Below are 21,247 nucleotides of genomic sequence, written 5' to 3' on the forward strand. Positions count from 1 at the left end.
TCCTAGTGGGACTTAATGCTTGATTTTTGTTGTTGTTGTACTTTGATATTTATTTATTTTATTTTAAGTATAATAATAGCGTGTAATTATTATTTTTGGTGCATTGATGCACAACTAACCAAAATAGTGAGGGCAATTGGGTCCCCAAACTAGGATTCCTAGGAAACTTACCTGTGGGGCAGGATGGGAATGGGATGTCCATGTTTTGAGATAATTTCATTCCCAGAAATGTTGAGATGCTCACCATGCCCATTTGTGGTGCCCGAACAACGTGGGAAAGAGATACCATAGGCATCACATTCCCCTAAATGTTGAAATATGAACCACACTCCTCCAAATCTTCTCTAAATTCTAATGCATTTATTGAAAATCGTCGACCCCTTTGTTTCCCTCTGTAGAATGTATTTGGAATTCTAAAACCCCTCCAAGATCAAAGGCAGTTACCTAAACTTTGGTTCTTTCAAATTAATACAAATGTCTTGCTGCCAGTGAGGTAATAAATCAATGAGTCTAGATATCTATCTGATGTGCTTACCTTCTAATAAGACAAATGAGCACTTAGGTTCATTGTTGGATGGCTAGGCAGCTTTGGATAAAATTTTGTTGCTTGCCAATGAGATGTGTGACTGATTCCTCAGGTAGTGGATGCTTTTATGTTGATGAAGTTTTGGGCTTTGGGAAAGGGAAAATGCTGTTGAATTGTGCTTGGAATGCCATTATTTGGACCTTTTCAATGGCGATGAGTACTAGAATATTTGAAGACCAAGGCACTGAGTCACATCTTATTCGTTACGAGTTAAGAGTGATTCTTGCTTCCTTTGGGCTTTGTATTCTTGAATTTTTTGCACTATTTACTTGATAAATTTGAAAATAGATTTTTTTTTTTTTATTTTTTTTCCAGGGGAATTGGGACTTTACCTAAAAGCCTAAGCTATTAGGTAGTCCGCAAACAATACATATCAAAGCTTCACATTCCCACGCACTTGCTGCTTGGTTGCATGTGGAGAGACAAACAAACAATGAGTACCTATTATTGGGAACAAGATGACTTTTTTTTTAAGGAACTTACAATAAACATAGGCAATGAGAGTGGAACCCAGGTCCTCTTGACAACCTGATACCATGTTAGGTTTCCACGTTATGTAAAAGCTTATCAGGTTGTGGGCGAACTATGCATATTAAGCCTTAACATTATTATTTTCTTTTCAGTCCTTGAGGAAAATCTTGTCCAAGCTTTTGTACCTTTTTTGTTTTATTGATAAAATTTTCTCTATGAAAAGGCATTTAGAAAAATTAATGGCAATGTTTTGTTGCAAGTGAATGCATTAGCCTAGATATTTGCATGTTGTTTAAGCATTCATATGGGCCACGGTAAACCTCCTTCTTCACTCACAGGTTGCTAGCTAGGCTCTTGTGGATTAATTTTGTTTGGTGTTTCTTGGTGACTGGTGAGGTTTGGGTTTGTGCAGTTATGGTGGAAGGTTTTATGATGATAGGTTTCTATTGGGTAGGAGCACAGAAAAGGTGGTTTATTGGCAGCTTGCTGGGTTGTTGTTTTTTGGGCGTCATGGAGTGAAAGGAATGAGAGGATTTTTCAGGATTAGTTTACTTATTTACTTAAATATAAAGTCATATTCTTATCGCGTTGGGTGCTACTCTTTATTTTCTTTAGATATAGAGTTTAGCCAGGGGCGGGGGGAAGGGTGTTCAGTTCATACATCTTTCAACATTGTCATGAATGTGGTGGGACTAGGATCTAATGTGACAATAATCTCACATTCCGTTCCCGCGAAGCATGGAATCCTGCTCTTATGCCCTTCCATGGGTGAGTTTTATGGCAATCCCATTCATATGGTGATCTATTTTTGGTACTAAATTGCCCCTACTGTTCTGACCATTAATGCTTCCATAAAATAGTATCATTTGCACTATTATTATATTAATAATAATTAGTTACTATAATAAAAATAGAAATCAATAAAAAATGAAAATAATATTATTATGTTATATTAGTATAACGTAATGGTTGAAATTTTGGGACCATATTGCCCCCCATTATTTCCGCTATTTAGATTATTATTTGATGTATGAAAGAAGCAAGACCATGGGTAGATCCCTGTTGGAGAGTAACTCAAAAGAACTAGGACAAGGATTACAGGGTTTAGTTAATAGTTTATTATGTGTTTAGTTTAATTAGTATAGTGTTATGCTTATTTGGGGGCTTGTTTGTAGTATTTGTGAATTTTAGTGGCATGTTTGTTATTTATGTAGTTTTAGGGGTATATGTGTAATTTCATGTGTTAATGGCTTTCTTATAAATTGCGTATGAAAGCCATGTAGGAGTAGTTTTGTTGATGAATTTGAATTGGGAAGTTAACGTGTGATTCCCCCTTGTATCTCTATTCTCCTCTCTTCCTCTTCCTTCTTCTTCCTCCATTTTTTGAATGCCCCTTCACATGAAAGATTTCTGCGACACCTCCAACACCATTGAAGACAGGACCTCCTGAAAAACCCTCTGAAGTTTCATCGCTGTCTAACCACTGATGAAGCCTCATACACTGGCCAAACACCTCCCAGCCAACAACCACTGGAAGTCCCTAACTTACAGTGCTATTCTCATCACACCACACCAGCATTGCAATCCCCATTCCCTGATCTCCCTTCGCCCCAAATTTCATCATTGGAAAGTTGCCTCCGGTGTCTCATGGGCCTTACATGCCAGCGCAGCGTGTGAGGAAAGTTGCTAGAATGCCCTACAACGTCCAGACTTGAGATTCTATCCCTTTTCTACATCAATAATCTGTCCTAGATTTCAAAAGGAAGAAAAGCAAAGAGCAGTTCTGAACTTCTTCAAAAATTCCAGTAGTCTCCCCATTTTTTGAACACCCCTTCCATGAAAGATTTTCATGACGCCTCCAACACCATTGAAGACAGGACCTCCTGGAAAACCCTCCTCTGAAGTTTCATTGCTGTCTAACCACCGATGAAGCCTCATACACTGGCCAAACACCTCCCAGGCAACTACCACTGGAAATCCCTAACTTTCAGTGCTTTTCTCATCACACCACAGCACCATTGCAATCCGCATTCCCTGGCCTCCCTTCGCCCCAAATTTCATCACTGGAAAGTTGCCTCCGATGTCTCATGCGCCTTACGTGCCAGCGCAGCATGTGAGAAAAGTTGCAAGAATGCCCTACAACTGCCAGACTTGAGAAATTGTTCCAGCCATGATCTTTTGGGTTTTCTCTACAATATTTTTATCTGCAGCATGATATTTTGATTGCGGACATGATATATTGCAAGCAAGCACAATATTTTGATATGAAACTCTAGACGTCACTGCTAGCATAAAATTGTATTAAAATTTGTCCAAATCCAAGGCCTGAAATCCATTCTTCCAAACACAGTGTAAGTGATACTCAAGATTGAAGGTGACTTGAAGTTAGGTCTTGAAAATTGTGGAGTCAAACTTGTGATTTTACATGAATAGATTGAGAATTGTGGTCAATTTGTGTTAAGGACTTTTGGTGATATGTAGTTGCAGTGGATATATGTATAAATCCAGCAATATGGTGACCAATTATTGGAAAAAGGAATGCCATTTATCATACCTTTGGTACAATTTCAAGCTTTTTCACGCCTTTCTTAGGAGCAGAGAAATGTTTTCAAAATCATTACTGATGGAAGATGTCCAATGAATGTGATTTCTATAAATGGGATCACTCCCATGCAACTTTATCCAGAACCTCACCAGAGCCTTGTGAGATATATTGTGCTGATAACTGTACATTTTTGTAAAATATGTTTGGTTCCCATCCAAATGGGTGGATATTTTGCTAATGTTTGGTGTGATATCATACCCATGAATATTGGCCATGCACTAATTGGTTCTCCTTGGTTGGATAATTTAGGTGTGATCTAAGGGTATGAGAACACGTCTCCCACTATAATGGTAAGAAGATCATTTTGAAGCCCACTCTACTAGCAAACTAAGACAAAGAATCTGCCAGAGTTAACTCAACTTGAAGGCACTACAAGAAAGGAAATGCATGTGTTTGAAGACATCCGTAGTCTTTCAAACATTCCAATTGTTGAATTTGTCACCCTTGATATGTTCATTGATGGCAATTCTCAATTCGAGTCTATGGTGCTGCCAATGGAACATGGATTCTTGCATCACTCAAGCACCATATTTTGAGGAGTTCAAGTTTGTGTGTTACCTTTGGTCCTCCAACACTTAAAATTTGAGGCTTTGGGGGAGATTTGTTGTAGGACAAGAGGCAAGACCATGGGTAGATCCTTGTTGGATAACAATTCAAAATAATCGGGCCAAGGATTGTTGGGTATATTTAATAGTTATTATGTTTTTAGTTTAATTGGTACAGTGTTATGTGTTTATGGGGGCTTGTGTTGCAATATTTGTGTATTTCAGGGGTATGTTTCTAATTTCATGTAGTTTTAGGGGGTATGTGTGTAATTTCATGTGTTAGTGGATTTCTTATAAATAGCGTGTGAAAGTCATGTAAGAGTTGTTTTGTTAATGATTTTGAATTGAGAAGTTGGCGCGTGATTGCCCCTTGCATCTCTTCTCTCCTCTCTTCCTTCTTCCTCCATTCTCCTCTACGACATTTTCTCTTGGCTGATGCTGTCCTGCATCATGATCTGTTATTTATTTATTTATTTTATTTATGATGGAGTTAGGACATGGATTTAATTTTGATACATATCCTCAGTACTCTTTTATACTAAACATATGTTATTCTTCATATATTGTTCATGCACACATCAAGGGTATGATGGTCTTTTTGAAATGCTTGCTTGGATTTCATGTTGAATGAAACACCAACATGTACATCATGTGCACTTTATTGGGAATATTACCATGTAAACTAAGCTTCCTTGGGGCAGCCATCCCATTTCTAGGGAATATTTTTTATTTTATGACCCAAACACCACCTTATGGTGTTCTTTTTGGGAGCATTTCCTTTGATGACTTACTACACAATTGGAGGTCTGTTTTGATTGTTCTTTTTTGTTTTTTTTTTTGGGAGTGTATCTGGTGTTTTTTGAGGATGTTGTCTTCCCCTTTGTATTCTTCTTTAACTCTCTCAATAGATTCTGTCCATTAGGGCTGGTTTATTGTTAGATCTCTTTGTTTGCTTCTAGTTCGTTTTAGTTTGGGTCTCATACTATGAAAACTGTCTCGAGATCTCAAGCTCCAAAAAAGTCTTTTTTTTTTTTAATTTACTTATTTTACCTTGTAACCTTTTAATGGGAAGATGGACATATGTCTATGTGAAATGTCACTTTGTCTGATCATCCATCAGTCTCTTTTATTTAGTAGAGAATGAAATTCGGTGTCTATTTTTTTTTTTTCAATCCTCATTTTGATCTTTCTGGCTCAATTACTTTGTTGTGCTTTGATTCTTCTTGTTTAATTGATTGTTCTTGTATTTGCCCTGCAGCCAAATGGGGAAATATTTCTATCTAAAAAGGGGAAAGATTTACTGTATGTGTGGTACATTGGAATGGAATGGAATTGAATTTATTACTTGATTCTTAAATATTCATCATTCAATTTTATTTTATTTTTTTCTAAATTTAATTCCATTCTGACACCATCCCATTTTGCAACCCAAACATGATGTTTGTACTTTTGTCCTTCATCAGTGTTCTGTTGATCTTGATTGTTTGAGTGTAGAGGGTGCATCATGTGTTCTTCGTATGGTGCAATTCAAACATTTGCTGCTTATATTGCATTGTAATTTTTCAGAGTTCTGACATATTTCTACTATATTTTTTGTGACAGTCCCACAATCTTCATTGCACGGAATCCTTTATGCGAGAAAATGTAGTTGAAGAGCTGCGGCAAGTGCAACCTGATGATGAAGCCAAACAAAAAATGCTGGACATACTGAAACGATTCCATTCTGAAGATGAAGCATGTGGCATGGATGAAGATGGTAAATTGTAAATAGTTATGGCGTGCTTTGGGACTTTTCTGTTTTAATTACAATGCTGTGAAGAAACAATGGCAATGACAGGTTGTGGGCGGTGCATTCAGTTTTTGGTGTCCATCTCCCATCGCAACTTGCTACAGTACTCTAATATCTATAATTCATGTGATGGATTAAATGGATCAAATTGTAGTCTACACAATTTTTAATGAAAAAAAAAATACCATGTAAACTTAAAATAAAAATATCTCTAAAATCTCTAAAAATTTTGGAAAATATTTTCCATTGTCAATCTTCATCACATACTATAACATTATTCTTAGAGGATTTAAAAGTGGGTTTAACAACATAATAATGAAGTAAAATAATCATATCATTAAAATTAATTTCTATTTTTATTATAGTATCTTTTAATTTGTATTTTTTGAATTTTTCTTTATTCTATTATTAATTGTTACTGTATCCAAGGAAGAAATGAACCTGCATTCAAGTGGGATTTAAGTTGTTTCAACTTTCCATTTTGAGAATATTAGCCAAATGGATTAACACATTTTCAGTTTTTCATTTCTAGTTTTGATTTTGATAATTTTTGACAATGATACTAAATGGCTTTTTGTCTTAGTTTGTTAATTTTCAAACAAACTCTCCTTGTTCCTCTTCTTGTGGATTTTGTCTGGGGAACCTTTTTTTTTTTTTTTTGTAAATTTAGGACGGCCTCCTGCACCACTCTTTTCCCAGTCAGTGTAGGGGGCTGTTTTTCCTTTTCATGCACTAGGTTCTATTCACTGGTTATAAGCTGCTAATTTTACCTGCTTACTGAATTCTTTTCTTTTTGGCAGATTCAGCTCTGTCAGAGGATATTGTTCAAAAGGTTTTGTCTGGTAAGTGGCTTATTAACTGTCTTCTTTGCTGAAGTCTCCCATTTGTTCCCTTTCAGTGCCTAATTTACAAATTTGCACTCACCTTCAGTCCTTTTGGTTGCGCCTATGGAGTACACATTTTCTTTCCTCAACCTGATGAAACTCTGAAATATATAATATTAAATTGTGCTAAGCTTATTTGAATTGGCTGTTCCTCTCCCCGCAGGAGGTGAAGCCAGTATTGATGATTTATCTGCTGAAGATAAGAAACGTTTCCTAAGAGCTGTAGCATCTGGGGAACTAAGCAGGATGATTGAGCCATGGGAGCCATGGTGGTTGAAGCCTTCTGCTAGGACCTTATCTCTCAGCCAGGGAGGAAGTCGACTAGTCCTGCCGCTTCTCAAGCAACAAACGGAAACATCCTCACAAGATGATCTAGAAAGTAATCATCCAACCGACATTCCTCTAGGACCCGAAACCCCCCTACCTCCTGTTTCGAAGCTTAGCTCAAGGCAGCCATCCCCACTTCTATCTGTTCACCTGGTTGACATTATATACAGCTATTGTTTCATGCTTAGGCTCTACAACGGGGATTCCCAGTCTGATTCTTTAGGATCAGCCATGGTGATGTTGAGTGTGTCCTCCGTCCTAGGTCAAGGTGGGCATCCCGAAACGGTTTCTGAAGCTCTCTCTCATTGCTTGGAGCAGGCGTGCTCTCCCGCTTACAAGCACATGGGTGGCTACCAATTTGGACTGGGTCTTTTTGACGATGTAATAACCCTACTTTCCCTCGGCAGTTCTGCGCTAATTTGCTTACTGTGTGACCTGCAGAGGCTGATTCAAGCAGGGGAGACCGAGCTGAGGTCAGAGAAACTGCGGAAGTCAAAGAGGGTGGAAATGACAACCAAGCTAAAGCTTGCTGAGAAGAAGGTATATTACATCATGTGTTGGGTCCATGAGCAGCCAGGGGAAGTCTGGTCTTCTTTGGCTGCTCTTGTGACGGCAGAGAAGGGTTCAGCTATGGATCACACAGGCAGTAAAAGTAGCTCTGGGAAAGCGCAGTATAAAGCAGAAAGCAGGGGCAAGGTTTTGATTGAGGAGGTTCAGTGATGTGTGTTAAAAAAATTTATAGTATCTTTCATTTTCTGTATTATCTTATCAATCATATGGAATGTACATCTAGGTTTTAATGTGGGTTTATGTTGTTTTTAGGTGGGTTGGGTTGGTTTAGGGTTTATGTTATCTTTGATTGAAACAATAGTTAATAGTTTATAGGACAGAGGTATGTTTTAGGCACGAGTTTAATTCAATGTTTTATTCGGGAAATAAAAGCTATTAAGAACTCGACATAAACTGCGCACATCAAATTTATGCATATAAAAATGTACGGACATAAAATTGAACCTTAAATGAATGATTTGGGACTAAAAAACATGCCAATATATTTTGTGTGATATAATAATTTGATCAAATTTGTTCCAGTATATATCTTTTCTTTATATGTTAGTGACAGATAAAAATCTAGGCCTAGCCTTATTACTAAAAAGTTGTAATTTGTGGATTTTAGAAAAAAAAAAAAAATATTATGTACATATATTCAAGTTGTACCAATAACCATGTGCCCTAAAATTTAAAAAGGTAAAAAAATCTAATGAGATTTATATTATTTTAAAAAATTTAAAATACAAAAATGGCAATTATTTTAGATTAATTGTTGAAAACTTAAAAAATGCACTTGTAACTACTACATTTTTCCGCTAATTAAAAACATATAATAGTAAAATTGAGAAATATTTTTCTATTTTAAATATAAAATTTCTTTAAAATAAATTTTGGGAACATGAATTTTTAGGTTTTGTTTTTAAAATAATTGATTTGTAGTATGTTTTGTCTAATTTTATACAAATTTAAATTCAAGATTAAAAAATTTATACAAAGGTGTCACGGGTCAAGTATTTTTCACCTTTGTAAAAAATTGTATTATACTAACTAAAACACTCTTGCTTAAATAGTATCATGATTTACTAACAAAACACATTCATCATAGTTGAATTAAATGTAAGTGATTGGAGTAAGCAATTGATGAAAGCAATGTCAAGTTAGTGATAAACATAAAAGTTAAAGTAACACCTCCGTTATCCATGTATATCTAGCGAGGAGACAAGTACGCTAAATACGTTTACTAGTGTGTTTTATATAAACATTCACCATCTCCTAAAGAGTTTTATATGCAAATCTAAGTTTAACACTAGGAAACATCGAACCGTCTAACGAGCTGTACTCTCATATTTTCCCTACAAAAAAAAAAAAAAAAAAAAAAATCCTCAAAACCCATCTCGTGCAAATGACACAGATGGTCATAGATAAGTACAATGCCTTGAATAAGGATGACTCGTGACATAAGACATGTGTGCTCATAGTCTATAGTAGAAATAAATCAAGATAGTGGTGATAATTTTTAAATTTTATTGAAATGTTTTAAGCCCATCAAAATAATTTTGATAATACTCCAATAAGCATTAACATTTAAATGAAACTAAATGCCTTTGGTACTTTTTTTTAATTTTTGAAGCATTGATTTTGGGATTGAGGAAAAAAAAGAACAATAAATTAAAATTAAATCAAAATTTTATCAAAACAATTTTATATTCGATATTAATTTCAAAAAATAAAATAAATTTTAGCTGAGGCTGAAATTTACTTTTATTTGAGTCCGGGTCTATGGATCCGATTCGAAGCCAAATGGTGCTCCATTTCGCTCCACTGACCCGAACCTAGAACCGGACCCAGCGCAACTGGAAGAGACGAACAGCATCCTAGATAAGCGAATCTTTTTTCGGCCGTGATAACGGAAACTCTCGAGAGAGGGGCAAGAAGTCCCAACTCCGCTCCGGCATTTAAAACGACGTCGTGTAGTCACTCCGTCGACGCTGGGAGGATTCGTCGTGGCGAAGTATTTTCGCCATTTTCCTCTCTAATCAAATCACACGGGATAAGAAGACTTTAATGGACACTGCGATGGCAGTTTCGTTATTTAAGGAGGTAGTTCTGTCATTCCTGGTATTTCGCTTCTTCAATCATACGATTATCTCTCGTCGCTGCACATATACGATATACACCCCTCCCCTCCTAAACAGTCGAATTTCTGTTCCCATTTTTACCCACGCACAGACTGAGTGTGTGTGCGTGTTTGTTCTTGTTCTTGAGGAAGAGTCTCTGCGTTGAATTGGATCGATCGGTTTGGATCTTCGAACCCTACTTTCTCATTCTGTCTCTGCAAAGTTGCGGGAACAGATAGATATGGTTGATGTCGCCGAAAAACTAGCTTATTTTCAAGCAATCACTGGCATTCAGGACTCCGATTTGTGCACGGAGATCCTCTCCGCTCATGGCTGGGACCTCGAACTCGCCATCGCCTCCATCACCGGTACCAATTCTGACGGCTCCGATCCTGCTCCCGCTGCCGTCGCCGCGGCCACCACCACAGCTCGCGACGTCGGAATTAGTGGCCAATCCGATTCTCTGGACGACCGTACTGCTGTCGCTCCAGGGCTGGCGTGGAAGGTCATAACCTTACCCATTTCTGTTGTTTCAGGCAGCCTAGGGCTGATTTCGGGCGCGGTCGGGTTCGGACTGTGGGCCGCCGGTGGCGTTCTGTCTTACTCGCTCGGTATGATTGGGTTGGGCGGGTCCGGACGGGGTGGCGAGTCTTCGTCTTCTCCCTTGGTTTCGGTCTCTGCGGCGGCGTCCGAGGCTATGGATTTTGTGGCGGACTTCGAGAGGGCTTATGGAGGAACAAATCGACCTAATTTTGTTACTGAAGGGTTTATGGACGCGCTGCAACGGTCTCGGCAGGGGTTTAAGCTGTTGTTCGTGTACTTGCACTCGCCGGATCATCCCGATACGCCTTTGTTCTGCGAGAGAACTCTGTGTAATGAAGCGTTGGCAGCTTTTGTGAACGAGAATTTTGTGGCTTGGGGAGGGAGTATTAGGGGAAGTGAAGGTTTCAAGATGAGCAACAGCTTGAAGGCGTCGCGGTTCCCATTTTGCGCCGTGGTTATGGCAGCCACGAATCAGAGGATTGCTTTACTCCAGCAGGTACTGTATTGATTTCTCGTTTCTGTGCTCTCATTTATTCAATATATATATATATGTAAAGGTGATATGTTAGCTCCGCTACAAATTGAGCTGAGCTTACTTCAACTTTACTCTTTTAAGAATTTTTCAGAGTTTGTGGATAATAATACCTTGTAATTTATATGAATAATGTTCTCAGCATTAACTGTGCAAATTGAAGTTACTTCAACTTTACTCTTTTAAGAATTTTTCAGAGTTTGTGGATAATAATACCTTGTAATTTATATGAATAATGTTCTCAGCATTAACTGTGCAAATTGAAGAATCTTTTTCAAATATAATATTGTATATGTTTGAATGTTAACGTGATGTTAGCTTTATGTTTTTACAACTTAAGGGGAACTTTTGTTTTACAGTTTAGGAGTTTTAAGTTTGTCATAGTTTGCGTGCAATAAGATTTAGTGTAACTGGTGCTTGAGGTGAGGGAAACTTTTAGGAGTAAAACAAGTTTAATATGCTTTCCTTAAAATCCAGCTGACTCTGGCAAATGATATTTTTGCCTCCCAAGTCGCTGAACAAGCTGAGTTTTGAATACTCACTCAGCACCAGCATAAAATTTCAGGCGCTATAATCTTGTGCAAGCAATGTTGCATATATAAACGAAAAATAAGCTATGATTTATGAATGACGTGGTGGCTAGTGAGTACATAATAAGTGTCAAATTTTTTCCTTTTGCATCTTCAATGTGTAATAGCTCACTTATACCATTAGTTTCACATATCTCGAACTTCAGCTGTGGACCTAGAAATTTTCTTTAGAGGGGCTGTTGTATATAATGTACCTAGCATATCATTATGGTTAATCTTCCTTTATCTCTTCAAATTTGGCTTATGATTATGGTTCACTACAGTTACTCATGAAAGGAGCTTTTCTCGAAGTGCTCGATTGTTTTCTTGTTGTCAATACTCTCAAACACATCTTTAATATCTTTGACCATCTTACCATTTAACTATTCTTCTCCTGTATAGTTACGCAATTGGTTCTTTAAAAATGTTTATGGTTGAGAATGCCCATTCTTGTGTGTAGTTGCAATTGGTGTTATAATTTTGGTGGTTGTCCATGAATCATTGTAGATCATTCAAGTCAGTTTCTGTGCAAGCATTTTCGTACATCGTTTGTAACTTTCATGATCTGTTAGATCTTGAACAGGCGATGGTGATGAATGACTTAAAAATTAAATTCTTAATGGGATTTGATGTCAACAAAGTCTGATTTGAGTCCACTTTTTTTTTAACCACGCCCCCGCCCCTCCCCCCAAAAAAACCAAAACAAGAATCAACAAAATTGAAGATCTTTTCTAATTTCATTGGTTCTATGTAATGTAGCTGTTATCCATGTAAGAAGGGAAAAAAATATGTGAATTGAGATTGGTTAGATTAATGTCAAACATACATGAGCATTATATATTTGTTTTGTTCTTCAAGTTCTCATTCAGTGGTTAGAAAATTTGAAATTGGGAATTGCTAAAACTCAATTGACTACAACAACAACAAAACCAAGCCTTAGTCCCACTAAGTGGGGTCGGCTATATGAATCCTTTTCCGCCAATTTATGAGATCATGGACCATTTCTTTTGATAGATTCAAGGATATTAAATCCTTACTCACTATCTCCTTTCAAGTTATTTTAAGTCTACCCCTGCCCCTTCTATTGCTTCTCACAGTAACTAAGTCACTCTTCCTCACAGGTACACTATAAGGCCTACGTTGCAAGTGTCCTTACCATCTAAGTCGTCCCTCCCTTATCTTATCTTCTATAGGAGCTATACCTAACTTACCACGAATATGTTCATTCCTTAATTTATCTTTCAATGTTATACCACTCATCCATCTAAGCATTTTCATCTCGATAACTTTTATTTTTTGATATTATGTTTCTTTGTTGTCCAACATTCCAATCTATATAGCATAACTGGTCTTATAGCTGTCCTATAAAATTTTCTTTTCAATTTTAAGGGTATTCTATGATCACATAACACACTTGAAGCACTTCTCCATTTTACCCAACCTGTTTTAATTCTATGCATTACATAATCTTCAATTTCTCCTTCAGTTTGCATAATAGATCCAAGGTATCGAAATCTACAAGTGCTATTTATTTCTTCATCATCAAGTTTAACTTTGTCTCCAATATTCCTCCTATCATTACTAAAATTACATTTTATATATTCTGTTTTATTTCTACTTATCCTAAAGCTTCTAGATTCCAAAGCTTCTCTTCATAATTCTAACTCAGACTCTACTCCGTCCTTAGTTTCGTCAATTAATACAATATCATCTGCAAACATCATATATCATGAAACCTCCTTTTGAATACTCTTAGTTAATTGGTCCATCACTAAAGCAAAAAGATAAGGACTCAAAGCAGATCCTTAATGTACACTTATGGTAATTAAAAATTCTCTAGTTTCTCCATCTATAGTCCTTACACTAGTCATTGCTTCATTGTACATATCCTTAATGACATCGATATACCTACAACATACACCATTTTTTTCTAAAACTCACCATAGAACTTCCTTAGGTATCCTATCATATGCTTTTTTAAGGTCAATAAATATCATATGCAAGTCCCTCTTCTTTTCTCTAAACTTTTCCATTAATCTTCTTAAAAGATAAATAACTTTTGTGGAAGATCTCCCAAATATAAAACCAAATTGATTTTCTGAGATCTTCGTTTCTAACCTTAATCTTTGTTCAACTACCCTTTCCTATAGTTTCATCGTATGACTCATAAGTTTAATTTCAAGATAGTTGTTACAATTTTGAATATCTCCTTTATTTTTGTATATAGGTATTAAAGTGTTTTTCCTCCATTCATCTGACATTTTCTTAGTTTTTACAATTGTATTAAATAAATTAGTTAACCATATAATTTCGTTATCACCCAAGCATTTCCAAACTTCAATTTGGATGTTATTTGGTCTCATAGCTTTCTCATTTTTCATCTTTTTTAGTGCAAACTTAACTTCGTTAATTCTAATTTTGTGAATAAATCTTATATTTTTACTCTTTTCCTCATTTAACAATTCTAAATTTAAGCCTTCTATTTGGTTTTCGTTAAACAACTTACTGAAGTAACTTCATCATCTTTCTTTAATATCTTTGTCCTTAACCAAGACAATATCATCCTCACTTTTTATACATTTTACATTTCCTGTGTCCTTACTCTTCCTTTCTCTAGCTTTAGCAAGTTTAAATATATCTCTTTCCCCTTCTTTTGTACCTAATCTATCATACAAACTATTAAATGATCTATATTTAGCTTCACTAACGGCCTTTTTTGCATCTTTTCTTACCTCCTAATATTTTTCAAAGTTATCTCTATTTCTACATTTTTGCCGCGTTTTATACCAAATTCTTTTTGTCTTTATGATTTTTTGTACATCTTTATCTCACCACTAACTTTCTTTGCTATTTGAGAATCTTCTCCTTGATTCACCTAAAATCTCTTTTGCTATCTTTTTAATAGAGTTAACTAATCTATTCCAAAGAGTATTTGTATCTATCCCATCCTCTAAGGTCTAATCTCCATCTTTGATCATTTTATCTTTAAATTTTATTATATTTTTTCCTTTTAGGTTCCACCATCTAGTTCTCCTACACTGGTTTATTTTATCCATTTTCCTCCATTTTTTAATACATATATATAATACTAAGGCTCTATGTTGTGTGGTTAGGCTTTCATTTGGAATAACTTTACAATCCTTGCATGATAAATGATCTACCCTCCTAGTTAAAAAAAAATCTATTTGACTTCTATTTTGTCCACTTTTAAAGGTTATTAAGTATTCTTCTCTCTTCTTAAAGCAAGTATTCATTATACATAAATCATATGACATAACAAAGTCTAAGATCATCTCTCTAGACTCCTTTTTGTCTCCATATCCATATCTTCTAAGTATCCTCTCATAATTTTTATTATCTCTTCCAACGTGTCCATTTAGATCTCCTCATGTAAATATTTTCTCAGTTTTTGGTATGCCTTGTATAATACTATCCATATCTTCCCAAAATTGTCTCTTAAAATTTTCTACTAAGCCAACTTGAGGAGCATAAGCACTAATGATATTTATTATCTCTTGTCCTAATACCATCTTGATTTTTATAATTCTATCCTTTACTCTAGTTACATCCACAACGCTATCTTTTAAGTTTTTGTCTATAATAATGCCTACTCCATTCTCATGTTTTTCTTTTCCAGTGTACCAAAGTTTAAATCCTGATTTATCGATTTCTCTAGCTTTCTCCCCCACCCACTTAGTTTCTTTAAGGCAAATTATATTAATTCTTCTTTTAATCATTGTATCCACAATTTCCATGCTTTTACCCGTAAGTGTCCCTATATTCCAAGTTACTAATCTAATCCTAGTTTCCTGAACTAACGTCTTTACCTGCCCACGTCCAGAAACCCTCACATATTTGACACCATACTTGAACCAACCCAATTATCGATATGCTTGGCTTTTGAAACAATATTAGCTCTACTTAACTTTTTTAGTTATTGGTCTCAACTTGCAACTGATGGGATATACACCACAAGTATTAATATTCAATGTAAAGATAACAAAAACTCCCAAATAAATCCTAAATTTTTAATCTGTTGATCATGAGAGAGAGAGAGAGAGAGAGAGAGAGAGAGAGAGATAGAGAGCTGAGTCATTTCTTATGGGCTGCTATTGGCTTCTCATGGGTGAAAACAGGAGAGATGGCTAATTATTTGTTGAATCTAGCTGGGAATTTTCCTGAAGGCTCTCAAGTTTTTCAACTTTTTGGGATGAGTTCAAAACCTGCTTATATTGATTTATATGCATTTATATACAACTCTTGTTTTCTTTATTTGTGTTATCTTAGTGTTGGGGCATCATAGTATTTTCAGTGGGTTGGGAGAGGAGGGGGCAGCATTTCAATTTACCTGTAGCTATTTTTCTCTTCCCCAATACTTGAGTTGGGGCACTTGCCTTCACAGCAATAAACGTCACCATTGCTGCAAGTCTTTGCAGCTGGCACTCCCTTTGTCCCTTGTGACGTACCACAGTCGTCAGCATTGTGCCTGCAACAATGTTTTGTTTTTGTTTTTTAATTTGAGTGTTTTGCTCCTTTGATACTTTTTTTTTTTTTACATGTGGGTTATCTCAGTATTCTTGTCTCAATAGCATTTGTGGTGGTGCAGTTAAGGGGTGTCATTCTGATGCTTGATACCTTTGGCTGCCAGCTCTTCTGGACTTACTGATGATTATGGCAAAATAACGTCTTGTCATCTCCTTTTTGTGTCATTGTGGCCAAAACTTTCACAAGCTATTCAGAGGACCATGTGGGTGATTTGTTTAAGTGTTCTACTGAAAATAAAAGTGTTACTGGGTTTCTTTGATTTATTATGTTTGGTTATGCTCTTAAAATTTTCAATGCTTTTCATACCCAACCATGGATGATGCACTCTTAGTTGCCTCATGCGTCAAGGAAGCATGTGGTCTAAGTCATGTTAAGAAAAGCATGATTCTTTGGTGGGAGGCAGAGAATTCATAGGTGTTAATTTTGGATCAGAAAACAGCACACCATCCCATATTCCTCTTTCTACTTTTAGGGAGTACCATATTCATTTTGCGAGGCAGAAGGGGACATTGGCAACGAAAGATGGGGTATGTTGTGAATGGTTGAGAGGCTACATCTGATATGTTGCTTTTGGTTTGTGGAATGTATATTTCTAGGAATAGAATGAAATAATATGCAATTGCAATAGAAATTGGATAGGGATATGAACATTTAGAAAAGAGTCACTCATGAAAAAGCTTGTGTTATTCTAACGATCTTGGAATGGTATAAGAATATACTTCGCATGTTGAAATTTGGGAGTGGTCATTTTTGTCTATTCCATGTTATGGATTAATAAAGATTTTTGCATTGGCATTTGCTTTATAATGACAACGTATCTTCTTTTACAAGTTGTCAAAATCCTTATATTACTACTGTTCAATTCCTAAGAATAGACATTATGAGAACCAAATGAAACCTATGGGTTTTTACCTGGCTTGCCAGTGTCCTTTTCTTGCTATCATTCTCTTTCACTGGAGATTGGATGTTAGCTGGTTGCTGCCACATGCGCTGATGTGGCCATGATGCCCTTGCCTATTATATTATTTTGTTGTTTTTCAGAATATTCTATGCCTGGTTTTGTTAGTATTTTTGTTTCTAATTGTGCATTTCTATGCCTAATTATTTCTTTTCGGATTGCTTTAACTAGCTTTATATTTTTTCAGTGATAATGTACTAAAAAAATGTAGTACTTTTTCTTGTTGGAAGTAATTAGTTTATTCGTTTATCTGTGAGGGCTCTGAAGCTTTGATGGAGTGCATTGTAACCCTTGAACCTCATCCTTTTTGTAGGATGGGAAGCCAAAAATTAGATGGAACCTCATCCCTTGTGACAAAGAGCGTAATGTTTGATCAAGTAGTTAGACTTATTTTTGTATAGGGGTTTATTTAAATAGTGATTCTTAAGGGTTTCGTTTTATTAGGAGGGATTTTGGTGGCATTTCTTTAGTTTTCCTCATAGTATTATGTTTTATGTTTGGTAGGTTGGATTATATGGAAATTGAATTTAATTTATGTGTTTTCCCTCAAGTCTCCTCCTCTCTTTTTCATTCTTTCTCTCTCTCTTCTTCTCTGAGGTGGCTGTACCACATCAACCCATTCTTCTTCATAGTTGCTGAAAGTGACTACATTTAAGGGCTCCAACTATGTATAAAGTGTATTATTATCTTTTCTTCCATCATTGTTTTGTTTTCTCTCCCAGTCTCCCCATAGCTTTTGTAACATGTCAACTCTTCTCTCTTATCTGTTTGTAAAGCTCAAGTTTTAAGGTTTACCAAGTATGCTTCAAATATCTTTTCGCACATTGAGATCCTATTTGTCCTTAAATGTGCTATTTTATTGTGGAAGTTAAATATCATGGAGAGTTTTTGAATTATTATGGTATGAGGGTCAACAATGATTGTTTTTTTCTTTATTGTGATCAAGACATTGTTGGGGAAGTTATTATGATGGTTTAAGGTGACTTAGGAAGTGTTATGAAGTAATAGGGTGCTGGGTAGATTGAAAAAATAATTGAGTGAGAGGAACTATGGGCAAGCATTTTGAGGTTAAACAGAGAGCTCTTGTATATGTGGTACATTTTTGAAGATAGTTTGTATAGTTTGTCTCTTGATACTATTTTTTGGAATTTATTTTATTTATTTTTCTTCCTTTTTTTTGTTGTTTTGTTCCCCCCCCCCCCCTCCTTTTTTTTTGGTATAGGGGGAGGGGGAAGGGGGTGGGTGAGAGATTGATAATTTATGTATTCCTGTAATTTGCAGTTGCCTTCTTACCTAGCTTAATGGTTCCCTTCATGATATTATTTATAAAATAGGTTTGCAGTTGACTAGAAGAAGTTTCAGGCTTTCAGCTAGATCATCTTTTGCAGGTGTTCTGTTGACCTTTCTGATGTTAGTTTTAGGTCTTCTGCTCCATTTGAGGGAGCACTGCTTTTTTGCATCGCATTTTTTTGTTAAATTCTTATAGCTAATGTTATTAAAAAGCAGAAAAAAAGAAAAAGAAAAAAGAAGCTACCTTGTTGAAAGCTTATGCAGAATTTTTTAAATGATAGAGCAATTTCTGTTGCTCATGGTGGATTCCTCGGTGTAGATTTTTTGAAATTTGAAGTTTTTAAATATTAGTGCTTGAAATAAGGAGGCAGAGCTCATACAGAACTGTGGCCCCATCTCAATTTGGAAGGATGGACATCCCCCTTTAGCTTCCAATGTTGCTCTATCACTTGCTTTGGGTCATTAGAATGACTTGTAATCAAGGAGCATGCCCATGTACATACAAGTATTTGACCCAAACACCAGTTTAATATTTTTGATTGTATGATTTTGTGTACTTTTTCAATGGATTTGGTCATTGGATGTCCTCTCGTTAATGCTGGGGGGCAAAAAAATTATCTTGTTTATTGTGCAGTGTGTACTTCCTTTTGCATTACTCCAAACTTTGCTTTTTTCCTGCAGGTTGAGGGACCAAAATCTCCGGAAGAGATGCTTACTATACTGCAGAGAGTGCATGAAGAAAGTGCTTCTGTTCTTGTTGCAGCAAGACTTGATGCTGAAGAAAGAAGAAACAACGTGCGTTTAAGGGAGGAGCAAGATGCTGCCTTTCGAGCAGCACTTGAAGCTGATCAAGTATGCTACCTTTGTAACTGTTCTCTTTTGCTTCTGTTATGCTTTGTCTGCCTGGACCACCTCCTCCCACCCTTCTTTCCTCTATATACTCGAGGAGAAAAATGGAAAATCTTTGTTGTCTTATGTTGATTTACTGTTGCCTCTTGGACACAACAGGCCAGGGAACGCCAGAGGAGAGAAGAGCAAGAACGGCTGGAAAGGGAAGCTGCTGAAGCTGAGAGGAAGCGGAAGGAGGAAGAAGAGGCTCGTGAAAAAGCAGCACGCGAGGCTGTTGAGAGAGAAGTGGCACGAGCTAGACTGCGGCAGGAGAAAGCCCTCTCACTTGGCACAGAACCTGAAAAGGGGCCTAATGTTACTCAAGTAATTCTCAACTCTCAACTCCACAATCCTTCATTCCTTTCCCCCTCCCTCCAAATGCAAAAATTTCCAAATTATTGTTATTTGAATTATTAGATCAGGTACATGCTTATTACATTACAGTAGATGTTTTTTATTTTTTAAATAACGAGGAACCCACATGCTATTGGGGTATGGGGAACTCCAGCAGAATGGGCCTTTCGGTTCTTTAAATATGGGTTCAACTTTAGATCCAAGTCTACCTCAGGGAGTTACATCAGATACATTACTAAAGCGTGGTCCTGTAATCAGTCATATTTTCAGAAGGCTTGTAAAGATAACACGAGCATCTCTCTTGATCCATGAACTGTTCTTATGTAACATATACATACACACACCCACGCACACAAATACGTATAAAAGAAGGTTTACCTGAAAAAAAAAAAAGGGTTCTTGAAGGTAGGAAATGACTAGCGCATCGTTTTCAAATTTTTATTTTACCTTTATTTTATGTATATCAAAAATTGCACCTTCATCATCTAATGTATGAAGATCCACTATAAACATAGCCAAAAAAAAATGTTATAATCTAATTAACAATGATGTACCATTCTTACATCAGCTTTGTTTTGCAGAATGTTATGGAATTACAATTTCAATGGTGTACATGAAAATATTTTAGTGACAAATTTGATTTTCATTCCGTCTTATTCTATTCCATTCCATTTCTACATACCAGACATTTATGCAGTTTTTGGTGCGCTGAAAAGGAATGCGCTAAATACCAACTTCATTCTTCATGCGCTAAATACCAACTTCATTCTTCATTTCATTCTATTCTATCCATGCGAGCGGACAACTTGTACATATGGTTTTCACAGTTTTCCTATTCTTTATTTTCATTTTATTATTATCGAAATATTAGTTGCTCAAAACCAACTTACCTGCTAAATCAGTCATTTGTTTTTTTCCCTTCCATGGATGATCAATCAGGTTGTGGTGAGGTTCCCAACTGGAGAGCGCAAGGAAAGGAGGTTCCACAGCACATCGACAATCCAGTGTCTGTATGACTACGTCGATTCTTTGGATTGCCTGGAAGTGGAGAGTTACAGCCTCGTCTCCAACTTTCCCCGGGTGGTTTACGGCCCAGAAAAGCTCTCTCAGTCTCTGAAAGAAGCAGGATTACATCCTCAGGCAAGCCTCTTTGTGGAGCTCAACTCATGAAAACACGCACGCCCTTTTGTTGGTTAGGTGCATGGTTTCCAAGCATGATAAACAACAGTAGCTCAAACCTGCTCAGCCTTTAGGATCGATCCATCTCTCTCGCTCTCTCTGTGTTCCTCATATTTCAATTTCCACCTGATTTAGCAATGATTCTCATTCAACGAGGAAGGGAATAGTTTGTGTACCTTTAATGGATGCAGATTCAATCAAACCAATGCAGATCCTAGTTGAAAATGGGTTATGAATAAAAGATACAAATTTCCCACATGTAACATATTGTAAAGATTGAATGGGCTTGCATTGAGCACTTTTGTTTATTTATTTTTATTAACTAATATTTTGACAAGCTTGTGTTGAATTTCCGCGATATAGGATTGCTGAGGAATTGTTCAATTGTGAAAATAGTTTGTTTTTAACTTTTAAGACGTTTTTTTAGTTTTTTACATTCGTCAAAGAAAGTAGAAAAACTTTTTTTTTTTTGGTTTTTCATATAAATCTTGAAGAATTTAAAAGGTGGTCATT

At 36.2% G+C, this 21,247-nt stretch overlaps 2 protein-coding genes across 14 annotated transcripts in view; both read left to right on the plus strand.

The window, feature by feature from the left end:
* LOC131158000 (uncharacterized) overlaps positions 1-8,170 on the plus strand; it is a 37,216-nt gene extending 29,046 nt beyond the window's left edge. For 11 of the 13 annotated variants that reach the window (XM_058112526.1, XM_058112531.1, XM_058112529.1 and 8 more), the window contains 3 exons: positions 5,810-5,963; positions 6,797-6,838; positions 7,044-8,170. In XM_058112526.1, the coding sequence (XP_057968509.1) occupies positions 5,810-5,963; positions 6,797-6,838; positions 7,044-7,927 (1,080 nt within the window). In that variant the 3' untranslated portion in view covers positions 7,928-8,170. Of the gene's footprint in view, positions 1-3,911; positions 3,953-5,809; positions 5,964-6,796; positions 6,839-7,043 lie in introns of all 13 variants that reach the window. The other 2 variants (XM_058112534.1, XM_058112533.1) reach the window with 1 other exon arrangement.
* Positions 8,171-9,674: 1,504 nt separating this feature from the next.
* On the plus strand, positions 9,675-20,992 carry LOC131157132 (plant UBX domain-containing protein 10). The gene is made up of 4 exons (XM_058111042.1): positions 9,675-10,915; positions 18,995-19,165; positions 19,322-19,525; positions 20,495-20,992. Exons 1-4 carry the CDS (start codon positions 10,118-10,120, stop codon positions 20,723-20,725), a joined length of 1,404 nt encoding a protein of 467 aa, XP_057967025.1. The 5' UTR covers positions 9,675-10,117; the 3' UTR covers positions 20,726-20,992.
* The last annotated feature ends 255 nt before the right edge of the window (positions 20,993-21,247 follow it).

Source organism: Malania oleifera, chromosome 6, assembly GCF_029873635.1.
Source record: "Malania oleifera isolate guangnan ecotype guangnan chromosome 6, ASM2987363v1, whole genome shotgun sequence".
NCBI lineage: Eukaryota > Viridiplantae > Streptophyta > Magnoliopsida > Santalales > Ximeniaceae > Malania > Malania oleifera.